The sequence below is a fragment of the Mustela lutreola genome, chromosome 10 (assembly GCF_030435805.1).
Source record: "Mustela lutreola isolate mMusLut2 chromosome 10, mMusLut2.pri, whole genome shotgun sequence".
Taxonomy (NCBI): domain Eukaryota; kingdom Metazoa; phylum Chordata; class Mammalia; order Carnivora; family Mustelidae; genus Mustela; species Mustela lutreola.
Genome location: NC_081299.1, coordinates 33,248,949 through 33,267,662, shown reverse-complemented (window position 1 = coordinate 33,267,662; position 18,714 = coordinate 33,248,949). Strand labels below are relative to the sequence as shown.

Below are 18,714 nucleotides of genomic sequence, written 5' to 3'. Positions count from 1 at the left end.
TTCCTGTCTCACACTGAGGTCTTTTATCCATTTTGAGTTTATCTTTGTGTACGGTGTAAGAGAATGGTCGAGTTTCATTCTTCTACTTATAGCTGTCCAGTTTTCCCAGCACCATTTATTGAAGAGACTGTCTTTTTTTTTTTAAGATTTTATTTATTTATTTGACAGAGAGAGATCACAAGTAGATGGAGAGGCAGGCAGAGAGAGAGAGGGAAGCAGGCTTCCTGCTGAGCAGAGAACCGGATGCAGGACTCGATCCCAGGACCCTGTGATCATGACCTGAGCCAAAGGCAGCGGCTTAACCCACTGAGCCAGCCAGGCACCCTCCCCATCTTATTATTTAACCACAGTTATTTTTAAATCTGTGTCTGATATACATCAAGACCTAAATGCCCTATAGGTCCATTTCTTATTGCCTCTGTTTTTCCTCTTAATTTTGAGTAAATTCTTATCTTTTTGTTTGTCTGGTAATTTTTTATTGAATTCCAGACACTAAGTATAAAAAACCTTCTAGAGATGATTTAAGGCTCTGGATTATGCTGTATCCCTTCAGAGTGGATTTACTTTTTGCCCTGGGAGGCACTCTGGGCAGTGGAAAATCACCTTAGGTTATTCAGGGGTTGAGCTGACTCAAAGCTGAGCTTCAGTCTTTGTATTTATGGGTATATTCCTGTTTGACTTTTACTCACAGTCCCCTGGAGGTCCCAAACTGAAAGTCTGTGATGTTTGCCAGGGCACTCCTCCTTAGACTACCCTAAGTCTGATTTTTGTCCTTCCATTCCCTGAGCTCAGCTTCTCAATCTCAGTGTGGCATTAGAGAGGATGACTAACTGTCCTATTTTTGCTATATTTTTCTAAGCTGGGGTATAATGATAATCTCTGTATGTACATCCTTAGCTCTTTTTTTTTTTTTTTTCAGTGAGCATCTTAGTTTGGGCTGAAGTAAGTTTCCACTTGTCTTTTCTTCTAGGAATTTTATGGTTTTGGGTCTTATGTTCAAAACTTTGACCCATTTGAGCCTTTTCATTTTTTAGTGGTGCTTTTTAAGTTTTTATTTAAATTCTAGTTAGTTAACATATAGTATAATATTAGTTTCAGGTGTACAATATAGTGATTCAACACTTCATGCAACATCCAGTGCTCATCACAGCAAATGCGCTCCTTAACCACCATCACCTGTTTCACCGATCCCCCACTTACTGACCCTCCAGTAATGATAAGTTTGCCCTCTGTGGTTAACAACATAGTAAAATTTGTGGGAGTCGAATGTGGGACTCAATCCCAGGACTCCGGACTCATGACCTGAGCCAAAGACAGTCACTTAACTAACTGAGCCACCCAGGTGCCTGCTTTCCCCCACTTTAAATGGTATTTTGGATAAGTGAAAGCTTTTCATTTTGCTGAAATCCAGTTTATTAATTTTTATTTTGTGAAACAAGTTTTTTTGTCATGAATTTAACTTACTTAAAGTACATGGAAATATTCAGACTTTCTGTTTCTTCTCATGCCCATTCTGATAAGCTGTAATTTTCAAGAATTTTGTCCATTTTATCTAATTGTTGAATTTACTGGCATAAAGTTGGTCAGAACATATGCTTATTACTCTTTTCATATCTGTGAGACCTGTGTGATACCTCGTCTTTCCTCCTAATACTGATCATTTGTGTTTTCCTGTTTTTTCTTCATCGACTAGCTAGAGATTTATCAATTTTATTGAATACAAAGAATTATCTTTTGATTTCATTAATTTTCTTTATAGTTTGTCCATTTCTATCTCATTGATTTTTTTTTTCAGTTTATTTAGGTGGAACCTGAGTTTTTTTTTTTAAAGGACATTTCATTTTTTTTAACCTAAGTACTTAAAGATTTTATTTATTTATTTGACAGAGAAATCACAAGTAGACGGAGAGGCAGACAGAGAGAGAGAGAGAGGGAAGCAGGCTCCCTGCTGAGCAGAGAGCCCGACGCGGGACTCGATCCCAGGACTCTGAGATCATGACCTGAGCCGAAGGCAGCGGCCCAACCCACTGAGCCACCCAGGCGCCCTTAACCTAAGTACTTAAAGCTATAAATGTTCTAAGCAATGCTTTAGCTGCAGCCCCAGATTTTACTATGTTGTTTTTTCATTATCAGTCAGTTCAAAATATTGTATTTCCTTTGTGATTTCCTCCTTGAGACATGAGTTATTTAGAAATGTGCTGTTTAACTTCGAATATTTGGATCTTTTCCAGGTATATATATATTTTTTATTTCTAATTTAATTCCATTGTGTTCAAATAACATATCCTGTAAGATTTTAATATTTTGAAATTTTATAGCCTGATATATGGTCTATACTGATAAACATTCCATATGGCCTTTAAATGAATGCTGTTTGGGGCTATAATGATTAATAAATGACAATTAGATTAAGAGCATTGACATTGTTGTTCAGATCTACATCTTTATGATTTTTGTCTAATTGTTCCATCAAGTACTATGACAAGAGTATTACAATTGCCACTACAATTATGAAATTGCCCGATTTTCACTTTAATTCTGTCAGTTGTTGCTAATACAGTACATGTATTAGGTACATGTACATTTATCATTGTGCATTTAAGATGCATGTGTATTACACTGTGTGAAAGTTTTATTTCACTAATATTTAAAATAATCTTAATAGGACTCAGGGTGGAAAAGAGTGACACAATTTTTCTATGAAGAAAAATTATTTGGAAAAAGACAAATAAAAATGAAGTTATCCATAGTTTGCTTCAATTTGGTTTTTCAAGATTTTTCCCCAGCTCATTATGAGAACTAATATCAAGATCTAAGAATGATTGCATTGATGTGAGTTTGGTTATAGGCAGGGTTATAACATCAAAACCTTCAACTGGCGTGAAACATTCTTTTCTGGCATGGCAAGTATGCTTCAGCTTAGAAGACTTGACTCTGGATGATCTTCTCTGTGGTATTCAGCAATATTTGATGCTTCCTGCTTAAAATTTTATCTTCTCCTTGGCTCCCAGGCAAATGTTATGGAACTGAATGAATAGTTCCTAAGAGGCCAATCTAACCCTTGGCAGGCAAGCTGAGGTTCCCTCATGGAGAGGAGAGAAGGTCTAAATGGCTCTGAAAATGAATTATTTGGAAGGACAAAGCTTCTCACCCTTATGTCTGGGTGTAAATAAAAATTGCTCAATACAGAGCAACTGAAGCTCTTGGGGCCATAATGGAAATTTCTAAATTCATGTCCAATATTAGAGAAAGAAAGTATGTGCAATGGTGAGGAGGAGAGCTACAATAGGGGAAAATTCTTTTTTAAAAATATTTTATTTATTTATTTGAGAGAGAGAGAACAAGCATGAGCTGGGGTTGCGGGGGGCAGGTAGGAATCGAAGGAGACAGAGTAGACTCTCCACCGAGCAGGGAGCCTGATGTGGGCTGGATCCCAGGACCCTGAGATCATGACCTGAGCCGAAGGCAGATGCTCAACTGACTGAGCCACCCAGTCCCCCAGATGGAGGGAAATTCTAAAATCCTGTGCTATGGAGTGAAACTAATTCCAATTCCATTTGAATATTGGGATTCAGTATAGTAAATCTTAGCCCTCTATAATGTTAAAGTTAATGAACATACATCTGTGTCCTTCTGCCTGACTGGCATCCAACTTAATATCTCAGAGGCAGATCTTAACATGTTCAAAAGGAAACTCATTACCATCTACTTGATCATGTTCCCCTCATGAGTTTTCCATTTCTTTCTTTCTTTCCTTTTCTCTCTCTCTTTATTTTTCTTTCTTTCTTCTTTCTTTTTAGTTTCAGAGGCAGAATTTAGTGATTCATTAGTTGCATATAACACTCAGTGCTCATTATATCAAATGCCCTCCTTAATGGCCATCACCCACTTATCTCTTCCTCTACACATGTCCCCTCCAGTATCCCTCAATTTGTTTCCTAGAGTTTAACATCTCTTATGGTTTGTCTCCCTCTCAATTTTCATCTTATTTTATTTTTTCCTTCCCTTCACCTATGTTCATCTGTTTTGTTTCTTAAATTCCACATGTGAGTTAAATCATATGGTATTTGTCTTTCTCTGACTGACTTATTTCGCTTAGCATAATACCCTCTAGTTCCATCCACATAGTTGAAAATGGCTAGATTTCATTCGTTTTGATAGCTAAATAATATTCCAATATATATATATATATATATATATATATATATATATATATATACCACATCTTCTTTATCCATTCATCTGTCAGTGGAAATCTGGGCTCTTCCCATATTTTGGCTATTGTGGACATTGCTGCCATAATCATTGGGGTGCATGTGCCTCTTCAAAACACTGGATTTGTATCTTTTGGATAAATACCAAATAATGTAATTGCTGGGTCATAGACTAGCTCTATTTTTAACTTTTTGAGGAACCTCCATTCTGTTTTCCAGAGTGGCTACTCCAGTTTGCATTCCCACCAACAGTGTAAAAGGGTTCCCCTTTTTCTGCATCCTCATCAACATCTGTTGTTTCCTGAGTTACTTATTTTAGCCACTCTGACCAGTATGAGGTGGCATCTCATTGTGGTTTTGATTTGTATTTCCCTGATAATGAATGATGTGGAGCATTTTTTCATGTGTCTGCTGGCCATTTGGTTGTCCTCTTTGGAGAAATGTCTGTTCATGTCTTCCCATTTCTTCACTGGATTTTTTGGGGGTTTTGGGTGTTGAGAAGTTCTTTATAGATTTTGGATACTAGCTCTTTATCTGATAAGACATTTGCAAATATCTTCTCCCATTCTGTAGATTGCCTTTAAGTTTTGTTGATTAATTCCTTTGCTGGGCAAAAATTTTTATCTTGATAAAGTCCCAGTAGTTCATTTTTGCTTATTTCTCCTGTGTTTGGAGATGTGACTAGCAAGAAGTTGTTGTGGCTGAAGTCAAAGAGGTTGCTGTCTTTGTTCTCCTCTTAGATTTTCATGGTTTCCTGTCTCACTTTTAGGTATTTCATCCATTTTGCGTTTATTTTTGAGTATGGTATAAGAAAGTGGTCCAGTTTCATTCTTCTGCATGTGGCTGTCCAATTTTCCCAACATCATTGGTTGAAGAGTCTCTCTTTTTTCCATTGAATATTCTTTCCTGCTTTGTCAAAGATTAGTTGACCATAGAGTTAAGAGCCCATTTCTGTGTTCTCTATTCTGTTCCATTGATCTCTGTGTCTCTTTTTGTGCCAGTACCATACTGTCTTGATGATTACAGCTTTGTAACAGAGCTTGAAGTCCAGAATTGTGATGCTACTAGCTTTGATTTTCTTTTTCAACATTCCTTTGGCTACTCAGCAACTTTTACGGTTCCATACAAATTTTAGGATTATTTGTTCCAGCTCTATGAAAAATGCTGATGGTATTTTGATAAGGATTGCACTGAATGTGGAGATTGTTTTGGGTGGCATGACATTTTTTAAAATTTATTTTTTATTTATTTTCAGCATAACAGTATTCATTATTTTTGCACCACACCCAGTGCTCCATGCAATCCGTGCCTTCTCTAATACCCAACACCTGGTTCCCCCAACCTCCCACCGCCCCCCCCCGCCACTTCAAAACCCTCAGATTGTTTTTCAGAGTCCATAGTCTCTCATGGTTCACCTCCCCTTCCAATTTCCCCCAACTCCCTTCTCCTCTCTAACTCCCCATGTCCTCCATGCTATTTGTTATGCTCCACAAATAAGTGAAACCATATGATAATTGACTCTCTCTGCTTGACTTATTTCACTCAGCATAATCTCTTCCAGTCCCGTCCATGTTGCTACAAAAGTTGGGTATTCATCCTTTCTGATGGAGGCATAATACTCCATAGTGTATATGGACCACATCTTCCTTATCCATTTGTCCGTTGAAGGGCATCTTGGTTCTTTCCACCTTTCTCTGTAGGACAACTTATGAAGTCTTTGGTGAGGTTTCTCTGGTTCCTCATAAATCCCATAACTAAGCATTCTAGTATCTTCCACTCTTCCCTCAATAGCATGGTTTCATGGGTCCTTTACTGAAAAGCTCTTTTCTCTGTGTAGACAAGCTCTAGTTTGTCATTTCCCCTTTTAAATTGTAGGTCCAAAAATTAAAAACTTCTCTGGGCAGCCTTTAGACTCTACCTAGTTAATAGCAAGTACTGACCTTGTGGCCTTATGGGATGACTATTGATGGTGTCTCTCTGTAGATGGTCTGGTCCAGTTCTTATTTAGAAACCTGTGGAGAGCTATGTAAGTGCAAGAGAAAGCCCAAAACGAGCTTAGCACAATAGCTAGCTTTACAGGAAGCCAAGTTCAGCACTAAATATAGTTCCATCATAAGTATCACCAGTGGCTTGCCCCCTCAGAGGCCCAGCTCAGATTCGGTCCATCCATTCATCCAATATTTATAATGCCTACTCCACTCCAGGCACTGTTCTAGAATCTGATGGTACACAATCAATCAGGAAGATAAAAATCCTTACATTCTTGTGAGGGAAACTGTTAAAATTATATTGTATATTAGAAGAAATTACAATGAAGAAAAATAAAACAGGAGATGGGGATAGGGTGTGTGGGATATCGTAGTTTTAAGCAGGGTGGTCAGAAAGACTCAAGTCTTCCCTGAGAAGATTGAACAAGCACTTGAAGGAGATGAAGGGGAAAGAGAATTTCTAACAGGGAGAACAGTAAGTGCAAAAGCTCTGAGGTAGGAACATGTCTTGAATGAGGAGCAGCAGAAGGCTGGTTGGCTGGACATACAGAGTGAGAAGTGGGAAGTAAGAGAAGGAGCCAGGGAAGTGATGGGGGTGGGGGTGCTTGGTTTTTCTTCAGGGCATTACCTAAAGCCACTGGAAAGTTTGAAAGGATGATTTATGTAATATTTAAATGATCTGACCTATACTTTAATGGGATCACTGTAGTTACTGTGCTAAGAATAGACTGTAGGGGAAGGGAGTGGATTCCCAGGAACTGGTTAGAGGATATTGCAATATTCCTGGCAAGAGAAGATAATGATCTGGACCAGTAATGGTGTAGATGATAAGAAGTGATATTTTTTTGGGATACATATTTTAAAAGAGAACTGGCAATATTGCTGATGAGAAAGAGAAAAGTTAGAAAGTCTTTAAGTTGCTTTTTTAAAAACTCTAAGCCACATTAAAAGGTGGAATTGCCATTAGTTGAGCTGTGAGAAGAGCAGGCTTATAGGGGATTAGAAGTTTGACCTTAGAAAATATGTATTTTAACATGCCTGTTTAATATCCAAATGAAGATGGATGGCAAGGAGGCAATTGGATAGATGAATTAAGAGAAGAAATTTAGGATAGAAATATAGTTCAGATTTACCAGTATATATTTGCAATGACGTGGATGGAACTGGAGGGTATCATGTTAAGCGGAATAAGTCAACCAGAGAAAGACAATTATCATATCATCTCTCTGATATGAGGAATTTGAGAGGCAGGGTGGGGGGTTGTGGTAGGTAGGGAGGCAAAAAATGAAACAAGATGGGACCAGGGAGACAAACCATAAAAGACTCTTAATCTCAGGAAACAAACTGAGGGTTGCTGGAGGGGAGGGAGTTGAGGGATGGGTGGCTGGGTGATGGACACTGGGGAGGGTATGTGCTATTGTGAGTGGTGTGAATTGTGTAAGACTGATAATTCACAGACCTGTACCCCTGAAACAAATAATACATTATATGTATTATGATATAAAATATATCAACATATACCACTATTTAAAGCCTTAGGTTGTATGTACAATCAGAGTGAGGGTTTATATTCAAATCCCACTAGCCACCATTCCATTGCATCTCTAAATGAGTATCAGTGTTATTATTCTCATCCCTCTGAGCCTGAGTCCTGTCCATGACTTCATATGGCATTATTTTAACCTAAATTGACAGCTCTCAGCCTTTTCACTACCAGTCAATTCCAGCTGCTGAAATACCAATCCAAGGTTTTAGGGTTCTCTTATGAAAAGACCTGACCATTTGCAAAGCTATGCAATACGCACACTCTGCCCTCTACAAGTGTGATTACACAGGTCAGTTTTCTCTCACAATGTCACCTAAAGTGGGCCTATTTTGTGCTTAATAACTGCTAAACCTTGCATGAAATCTAATGATGTGAGAGACATATTTTAGCTTAATGTGGTGTGAAGAGCTTGTGACTTTGGTAGTTTGAGTCTTACTCTGTTTCACCTCGGATGGCTAATTTTATGAAATGAGAATAGTAATTCTGACCTCCATGGGTTGTGGTGATAATTTAGTAAAATCACATTTATTAGAACATTTTTATAGAATGCCATTTTATAAATGACCATTTCTTTCTTTTGGGTCTGGAAAAGGGGTGCACCCAGCTGTCTGTGTTCTGTTGCAGTCATTTAGGGACTAAAGCAAGGAGAAAGAGAAAAGGACTGGTCAGTGACATGTTCTGTCATCCAGGTCTGCCCACGTGGGATCAAGGATTGAGTCCCGGTCTAACTGGAATTTCACCCACTACCCAAATCTCTCCTGAGAGCAGTATGACTGCGAAAGAGCCCTTATTGGTTTTTAAGAAAAGCTTCCAGACACACAGGTACCTAATTCTCAAGTAAATATGCTTCATTTTCTTGAGAAATGCCAGGGGCACAGACATTTTCTCTAGGTTTCAATTGTTGAATCTCTGACCATCTTTATCTGCCAACTTGTTCTTTATAATTGTAATCCCCGCAGGTAGGCCTGGAAGTGGGAGTATAAAAGGGGATAAATGCTCTAGGGGAAAGATTGCTCTTCCCCAAAAAGATTATCTAAAACTTTCCTTGTTCCTGAAAACTTATGGTATGTGAGTTTTCAATGGTACAGCACCAGAGAGGAAGAAAGCAAAGAGAAGAATCTAAGGGTTTTGTTTGTTTCACACATACACTGTTCTTTCCAACACCTAACAGCCTTGATACTTGAAAGAATGACTAAGAATTACAGAGACCACTACAACTTTTGGTTTACTATAAAACATTTTTTTATTTTTCTAGCCTCTGTACTTTGGTTTATGGGGTGTGTGTGTGTGTGTGTGTGTGTGTACGTGTGTGTATTCTTCAAAAGACTTCTGCTGGTACAATTCCTTCCAGAGAACCCTTGGAATATTATGACAGCTAGTTTGTTAGACAAACCAATACATATTTCTAGAATTCCTACTAAGTGCCTGGAGCAACAGTTGGCCGATTGGAACAGAATGTTCCCTGGGCATGGAAGTGCATACTTGGTTTGATTGTTTAGCTACGAGATGCCTTTGGTCCCTGCATTTGTGTATCTCATGTGGTGTCCTCTCATTGAGACAGCAAGATATTCAGAAATATATTCTCTTCTTTCCTCAGAATGATGACCATGCATAGCTGAGGCTGGAGAAATGACACTTCTGTAACTGAGTTTATCTTCCTGGGCTTCTCCAGAAATCCCAGGACCAACTGAATCCTTTTCTTCCTCTTCCTATTTCTTTACTTATTTATAGTCCTGGGCAATGGGCTCATGGTTACCCTGATCAGAGTAGATGCACGTCTACACACCCCCATGTACTTCTTCCTCAGCATCCTTTCTGTACTGGATCTTAGCTATGCCACCACCACAGTGCCCCAGATGTTGGTCCATCTAATAAACAATAGAAAGACCATATCTTATATTGGGTGTGTGGTCCAGATGTACATTTTCCTGACCTTAGGCATCACTGAGACCTGGATTTTTGCAGCCATGGCCTATGACAGATACGTTGCCATCTGCTATCCACTCCATTACGGGGTCAAGATGGGTCAAACCCTGTGTGTAGTCCTGGAAGTCAGCTCTGCCCTTTGTAGTCTCACCTGCACCCTTGTCTTTGCAATAAATCTGCCCTACTGTGGCCCCAATGAAATCAACCACTTCTTTTGTGAAATTCCTGCTGTCTTGAAGTTGGCCTGTGCAGATACATCCCTCAATGACCAAGTGGACTTTATCTTAGGTTTCCTCTTGCTCTTGATCCCATTATCTCTCATCCTGACCTCATATGTTTGCATCTTTATGGCCATTCTAAAGATTCACTCCACACAGGGAGGAATAAAAGCCTTCTCCACCTGTGCCTCACACATTACTGTGGTCACTATGTTCTGTATTCCATGCATGGTCATGTATATGAGGCCCAGCTCTGAAGCCTCCCCAGAGGATGACAAGAAGTTGGCCCTGTTCTACAATGTTATTTCTGCTTTTCTCAATCCCATCATCTATAGCCTCTGGAATAAAGATGTGAAGAGGGCTTTCCTCAAGTTAATTGGAATGAGTGAGGATGGCCAATAGGCCATGAACTGAGGCTACCTACAGTGCCCTCATCTCTGATCTCTGTTCGTCCCATCCACACTTCCATTGAAGTCACTGGACTGGTTGAGGAGCCCAGGGTAAGGAAAATATCTGGAAAGAAAAAACACTTTGCATTAATTTGACCACTAAAAAATATTAGGAAATGACTCAGGGAGAACTGTGTTCAAAGCTTAAATACAGCAACTTCTTTCAAGACATGTCTCCAAAGGCAAGGACAACGAAAGTGAAAATGAACTTCTGGGACTTCATCAAGATCAAAAGCTTCTGCACAGCAAAGGAAACAGTCAACAAAACAAAGAGGCAACCCACAGAATGGGAGAAGATATTTGCAAATGGCACTCCAGAGAAAGGGCTGATATCCAAGGTCTATAAAGAATTTCTCAAACTCAACACCCCAAAAACAATTAATCAAGTCAAAAAATGGGCAGAAGACATGAGCAGACACTCCTCCAAAAAAGAATACAAATGGCTAACAGACACATGAAAAAGAGTTATCATCATTAGCCATCAGGGAAATACGAATCAAAACCACATTGAGATACCACCTCATACCAGTTAGACTGGCAAAAATTGGCAAGGCAAGAAACAACCAATGTTGGAGAAGTTCTGGAGAAAGGGGAACCCTCTTACACTGTTGGTGGGAATGCAAATTGGTGCAGCCACTTTAGAAAACAGTGTGGAGGTTCCTCAAAAAATTAAAAATAGAGCTACTCTACAATACAATACAATATAATAACCCAGCAATAGCACTACTGGGTATTTACCCCCAAAGATACAGATGTAGCAAAAAGAAGGGCCATATGCACCCCAGTATTCACAGCAGCAATGTCCACAATAGCCAAAATGTGGAAACTGGAAAATCTGGAAAGAGACAAAATGCCCTTCAGCAGATGAATGGATAAAGAAGATGTGGCCCATATACATAATGGAATATTATTCAGCCATCAGAAAGGATGAATATCCAACTTTTGCATCAACTTGGAAGGGACAGAAGGAGATGATGCTAAGTGAAAGAAGTCAAACAGATAAAGTCAATTATCATATGGTTTCACTTATTTGTGAAAGGTAAGGACTAGCATGGAGGACATTAGGAGAAGGGAAAAATGAAGGGGAAGAAATCGGAGTGGGAGATGAACCATGAGAGACTATGGACTCCAGGAAACAAACAGAGAGTTTTAGAAGGGAGGGAGTGGGGGAATGGGTAAGCCTAGTGATGGGTATTAAGGAGGGCACAGATTGCTTGGAGCACTGGGTGTTATATGCAAACAATGAATCATGGAACACTACATCAAAAATTAATGATGCACTCACCGTATGGTGACTAACATAACACCATAAGAAAATAAAAAATAAAAAATAAAATAAAATGATATTCTGGATCAACTCCATTGCTTGCACAAATGGACATTTACATAACTGAGCAAAAAAAAAAAAAAAAAAAAAAAAAAGAGCCAAGAAATAATTGCCTTTGGCTTGTGGCTTTCTATGAAAAGTGTTCAACTTTTTTTTTTTTTCATCATCATACTGAGAATATTTAAAGGTTTTATAATCACCTTCACTTTTAATGTAATAAAAAAATCACTTTCTATTTTTATAAGAAAAAATAAACAAAGTAAATACGAAAAATATTAAATACATCATTGATCTTCTGCAGCTTTGGAAGGATCACTTTACTTCTCTGAGATGTAATTTCCACATCTATAAAATGTTTTTTATGATACTCATTGTGCTTAAGTAATAATAACTGACTTTATTGATTGCTTTGCATATGGTGTCACTAAGTGGTATCACTTTATATATACTTAGTATTTTACTAATATACTATATAGACTTAGTATTAACTCCAGAGATAGGTATTATTATCTTCATCATACAAAGAAACTAAGGCACAAGAAGATTAAGTAAGTTGCTAAATGCCATCTGTTATATTATGCTATTTCTTGAATTGTTAATAGAGATTTTTGAGGCTCAGCTGAGATAATGGATGCGATGGTATTGAGGAAAATGTATACTTAGGATTATCATTCTAAGCCACAACTATAGGGTCAAATCCATGAAGTCTAGCGCTCTATTGGACTCTTTAGATCTTCCTCACCAGCATTCCACAGGCTAAATAAATAGCATTGTGCTGTAGACCATTAACTTCTCAGTAAGTGTTTATTGAGTGCTTTTTCCTAGCCCCACCTCTGTCCTTGGTCTGCAAGCTCCCCAATTTTTCTTTCAGCTCCTCTTCACTTTCCTGGGTCTCTCTCTCATTTCATTATACATAACTGCAACTGTAGCTTCCAGAAACCTAGTCTTTTATTCACAAATAGAGTGTTTTGATTTCCACAACTAACTTACTCTGAAATTTCTTTTGCCACCAGAGAGACCACGGGGACAATGGGAAGATCCCTGAGGTTTAATCCTTCCTTAATTTGTTGAGAACTTAGAAAAAACAACTAATCTCTCTGGAACTCAGTGCCCCAATCTTTATTTTATTTTTTTAAAGATTTATTTATTCATTTTTGAGAGGGAAAAAGAGAGAGAGTAGAGGGAGGGGCAGAGAGGGAGAATCTCAAGCAGACTCCCTGCTGAGCTCAGGGCCTGATTTAGGACCCAATTAAGAGTCAGATGCTTAAATGACTGAGCCACTTCAGTGCCCCTGGTTCCCCAATCTTTAAAATGGAGATAGTGATCATACCTGACTCGGGTTATAATATAAAATTATTTTTAAGTTCAAATGGGAAGAGGCCTCAAAACTTAAATGATTATATGAATTATCATTAGAGAGTCATTGTCTTCAAAGCTAGATACCTTAGAAAATGTTCATTAAGTTATTCAACGGTAGCTTGTATTTGTCAAATGTAAGTGTTAAGATCAGTAGTGTGAGGTCAGGATGTGTGGGTTAGATACTCATGATGATAACTGACTGTATACACGGAATCATACATTAAGCACACACACACACACCAAAATTAGTGAGACACAATCACATCAGCTGCCATATTAACCAGGAACTAAAGTATTTCTAACGCTCTCAAAGCAAATCAAATTTCGGTCACTCTGAATTCAGACCAATATTAAATTGCTTTCCAGATGGCAATATAAAATGAACCTTTTTAAAATCAACTGCTCTCTACACATCTTTCTAATAGGATTCAATCAACAAAATATTCCAATTTTTCTTAGCTACTTAGTAAAAAGTTTTATTTTAAAACAAGGATTATCTGAACATTAATAAAGCCTAAAAGATTACTAAATGCTACAAGTGAGTTTTGCTGATTAGCAACTTTCTCCAGAAGATAAATTTAGGAGGATGGTCAGCCCAGAGCACTCTTAGCATTCCCCAAGCATTAAAGGAATGATAACTCTAAGAGTGATGTGGAATCTTGAGGAGGGAAGTGTTTGGAGTCCTAAGGTTTCCCCTCCCTGAAGGCCACAACCTCTAAGGAGAAAAACTGTGGGGAAAGAGGAGCCTTGATCATCTTGAGGAAAAAAAAAAAAAAAAAAGAATTGTCAGCAAAACATGCTGATTGTGTTTCTTGGGGACTTGTTAGGAAAATTGTTCTGGGTCATTAGAGGTGGCAACTGAGGATCATCTTCTGGAGCTACTAGGGCTTCCTTCTTCAAGTTCTCAAAGCAGTAGAAATACATAGCAGGCCCATTCAATGTTCCCACCTCCTGGCATGATCCCTCTCCTCTGGCCAGTCCCAACTGCACAGGTCTTCGCATAGGCTGTTCCACCCAAAGAGCTCTGTCCCGCATTTGCTTACTATCTACGTGTTCATCCATAAGGGACTCATGCAGGTCCCTTCTTCAGGAAGCTTCCTAACTACTTTCAGCCCAGAAAAAAAATTCTTCATCCTCCTTGTCCCACATAGAATACTTGGCTGGGAGAGATCTAAAGGAGTCCAACCCTTATCTTAGCCTCCAGTCCCTTTGACACCAAGAATTGCAAACATATCATTCAAATATATTTTCATAAGGCTCAAATGCATGTGGCTTGGAATGTCCTTGCTCTCATTCATAATTTGAAAAAAAAAAAAAAAGACAAAAAAGAGAAATCTCAGCAAATTGGGAGTAAAAGGAAATTGATTCTCTGTGATCATTTTTTGGTAAAAACCTCCAGTTAGCCTCATAAATAGTGGTGAAAGACCAAGTGCTTTCCCCCTAAAACCAGTACCAAAACAAGGAAGTTTGTTTTCACCACTCCTATTCAAAGTGGTACTGGAAGTCCTAGCCAGTGCAATAAGGCAAGAAAAGAGAAGATAAGAAAGGAAGAAGTAAAACTGTCTCTATTTGCAGATAACTTAGCTGTCCATGTGAAAAAAGGCAAGGATTCTACATAAAAACTCTTAGAACTAGTTAATGGGTTTAGCAATATCACAGAATACAAGATTAACAGGCAAGAATAAATTACATTTCTATATACTAGCAATGAACAATTGGAAACTAAAATTACACAATGTTATTTATAATAGCATCATAAAAATTAAATACTTAGGTATAAATTACCAAAATATGTACAGTATCTGTGTTGAACTGTAAAACACTGATGAAAAAAAAAAATCAAAGAAGTAAATATATGGAGAGACATTTCATGCTCCGGGATTGTAAATTTAACATAACAAAGATGCCAATTTTCCCTCAAATTAGTCTACAGTTTAATGCAATTCTTATCAACATCCCAGCAGAAATTTTTTGTTGATATAAACAAGTAGATCTGAAAATTTATATAAAAAGGTAAAGGAACAGGGGCACCTCGGTGGCTCAGTGGATTAAGCCTCTGCCTTTGGCTCAGATCATGATCTCAGGGCCCTGGGATCAAGCCCCACATTGGGCTCTCTGCTCAACGGGGAGCCTGCATCTCCCTCTCTGCCTGCCTCTCTGCCTACTTGTAATGTCTCTCTCTGTCAAATAAATAAAATTAAATTAAAAAAAAAAAAGGTAAAGGAACATAGGGGAAAGGAAGGAAAAATAAAATAAAACAAAAGCAGAGAGAGAGAAAAACCATAAGAGACTCTTTTTTTCTTTTTCAATAAGCTGATTTAAAAAAAATTTTTTTTTATTGTGTTATGTAAGAGACTCTTAACATAGAAAACAGTGCCTGGGTGCCTTAGGTGGTTAGGCATCTGCCTTCAGCTCAGGTTATGACCTCAGGGTCCTGGGATTGAGTCCTGCATCAGGATCCCTGCTCTTCGGGGGGTTTGTTTCTTCCTCTCCCTCTGCCCATCCCCGCCCCCCCGCTTGTGCTTGCAAACTCTCTCCCTCTGAAATAAATAAATAAATAAATATATATATTTTTTTCTTCAAAAGAAACAAACTGAGGGATGCTGGATGGAAGGTAAGTGGGGGGATGGGGTAACTGGGTGATGGTCATTAAGGAGGGCACTGGATGTAATGATAACTGGGTGTTGTATGCAACTGATGAATCATTAAACTCTATCTCTGAAAACCTCTGAAACTAATAATCCTAATAACTAATAACACTGTATGTTAATTAATTGATTATAAATTTTTAAAAAGGTAAAGGTATTAGATTCATCAAGATATAGCTGTTCAGTTTTCCCAGCACCATTTATTGAAGAGACTGTCTTTTTTCCACTGTATATTTTTTCCTGTTTTGTTAATGATTATTTGACCATAGAGTTGAGGGTCCAATCTGGGCTTTCTACTCTGTTCCACTGGTCTATGTGTCTGTTTTTATGCCAGTACCGTGCTGTCTTGCTGATCACAGCTTTGTAGTAAAGCTTGAAATCAGGTAGATTCATCAAGATAAAAAGCTTCTGCCTGGCAAAGGAAACAGTCAACAAAACAAAGAGGCAACCCACAGAATAGGTGAAGATATTTGCAAATGGCACTACAGACAAAGGGCTGACATCCAAGATCTATAAAGAACTCCTCAAACTCAACACCCAAAAAACAGATCATCAGGGGCACCTGAGTGGCTCAGTGGGTTGAAGCCTCTGCCTTCGGCTCAGGTCATGATCTCAGGGTCCTGGGATCAAGCCCCACATCGGGCTCTCTGCTCAGCAGGGAGACTGCTTTCTCCTCTCTCTCTCTCTCTGCCTGCTTCTCTGCCTACTTGTGATCTCTGTCTGTCAAATAAATAAATAAAATTTTAAAAATAAAAAAAAAAGATAATCATATCAAAAAATGGGCAGAAGACATGAGCAGATAATTCTCCAAAGAAGACATACAAATGGCTAACAGACACATGAAAATGTTCATCATCATTAGCCATCACGGATATTCAAATTAAAACCACAATGAGATACCACCTTACACCACTTAGAAAGGCCAAAATTAACAAGACAAGAAACAACAAATATTGGAAAGGATGTGGAGAAAGGGGAACTCTCTTACACTGTTGGTGGGAATGCAAGTTGGTACAGCCACTTTAAAAAACAGTATGGAGATTCTTTAAGAAATTAAAAATAGAGCCTCCCTATGACCCTGCAATTGCACTACTGGGTATGTACCCCAAAGATTCTGATGTAATGAAAAGAAAGGCCATCTGTACCCCAGTGTTCATAGAAGCCATGGCCACAGTCGCTAAACTATGGAAAGAGCCAAGATGCTAAACCAAAGACATTATTCAGATTCCACCAGTTTTTTAAATATGCATTTAGCTTTTTTGGAAGTTTTGTTCCAAACTGAATTGTGTTTCCCCTGTCCCTCACCAAATTCACATATCAAAGCCCTAATCTGCAATATAACTACAGTTGGAAATAGAGCCTTTAAGAGGTAGTTAAAGTTGAATGATGTCATATGGTGGGCCCTAATCCAATCTAACTGGGGTCCTTATAAAAAGAGGAAATCAGGGGGCGCCTGGGTGGCTCAGTGGGTTGGGCCGCTGCCTTCGGCTCGGGTCATGATCTCGGGGTCCTGGGATCGAGTCCCGCATCGGGCTCTCTGCTCAGCGGGGAGCCTGCTTCTCTCTCTGTCTCTGCCTGCCTCTCCGACTACTTGTGGTTTCTCTCTGTCAGATAAATAGGTGAAATCTTTAAAAAAAAAAAAAAGAGGAAATCAGGACACACGGAGAGACACCTGGGATGTTTGCACACAGAGAAAAAACCCTGTGGGGACTTGGCAAGAAGGCAGCTGTCTGCAAGCGAAGGAGAGAGGCCTTAGAAGAGACCAACTCTGCCAACAACTTGGCCTTGAACTTTCAGCCTCCAATTGTGAGAAAATGAATTTCCTTTGTTTAATTCTTTTAGTCTGCGGGATTTTGTTATGGCTGTCCTAGCAAACCAGTATGAGTTCTATGATATTTTATCACAGACTGTTCCATTTCCATAGACACTCATGTTACCCCCTTTGTAGTCATCTCTCCCCAAAATTCTCACCCTGTTACCTATTAACTTGTTTTCTATCACTTTAATTTGTCATTTAAAGAATCTTACAGAAATGGGGGTGTCTGGGTGGCTCAGCTGATTAAGCATCTGCCTTAGGCTCAGGTCCTGATCCCAGGGTGTGGTGATGAGGGATCAGTATAGAGGGCACGGATTGCATGGAGCACTGGGTGTGGTGAAAAAATAATGAATACTGTTTTTCTGAAAATAAATAAATTAATTCAATTTAAAAAAAGAAGAAGAAGAAGGCTGGCTGAGAACGAAGCAAAAGCTGACACCATGCAACCTTCCCGCACCCCCACTCCTGGGTGGGACTGTTGTGGCATTCTTTAGGAATCTCCCAACTATCTTTTTTTTTTTTTTTTTTAGGTCACAGACATTTATTTTTCCCTTAATTGGTTCCCAAATTGGTATTTGGTCTATAATTTGGTTGAGGACAACGGCTGATGGGAGGTGCGGTGATTGAAGAGGGCTGCCAGCTGACATTGGTCCTAAAGTATCAGCCCCACTTAAACCAGGATATTTGTATTTTGTGGCTTTTTGTTCCAGTGTTGGGTGCATACAGGTCTAGGTCTCCTAATGGGCTCCAGGAAGCCTTGGAGCTGAGCAGACTGGGTTAAAAGCAGAGAAGCCAGATTTCCTTCCTCTCCTGCCTATTGGTTGGGTGAGCCTCTCCAGGGCCTTTCCAGCCTTTCTTTTCTCTACATGGTGCTAACTACTGCTATGGGGCTAATAAGCACATTCAGATGGGTGACTAATAATTTCTCTACCATCAGCTCTCATTTATCACAGCCAGATTATTTGAATTTCAAATTATCTCCAGAAAGCCTTCCTTTTGAATATTTATTGACATTTCAACAACTCTTCTTAATTAAGTACTTTATTGGAATGAACAAGATCTTTGTTTACTCTAGTCCAGCAGAAGCATGAAGAGTCAAAACAACACCATTACTGCTCTGTGGAAGACACTGAGAAGAACTTTGCCAAGAAATCTTGGGTCCATTTTAGATTGGTTATTCATTCATCCAACTGGCAATGAGTGATGTATAGGATGCACACACT

General features: G+C 38.9%; 1 protein-coding gene across 1 annotated transcript; it reads left to right on the top strand.

Moving 5' to 3' along the window:
- Positions 1-9,353: 9,353 nt before the first annotated feature.
- On the top strand, positions 9,354-10,307 carry LOC131809746 (olfactory receptor 2B2-like). The gene has a single exon (XM_059137088.1). The coding sequence runs from the start codon at positions 9,497-9,499 to the stop codon at positions 10,292-10,294; it is 798 nt and encodes a 265-aa protein (XP_058993071.1). The 5' UTR covers positions 9,354-9,496; the 3' UTR covers positions 10,295-10,307.
- The last annotated feature ends 8,407 nt before the right edge of the window (positions 10,308-18,714 follow it).

Coding starts and splice junctions, on each gene's coding strand:
- LOC131809746 (XM_059137088.1), top strand. CDS start 9,497: ATGGTTACCCTGATCAGAGTAGATGCACGTCTACACACCCCCATGTAC.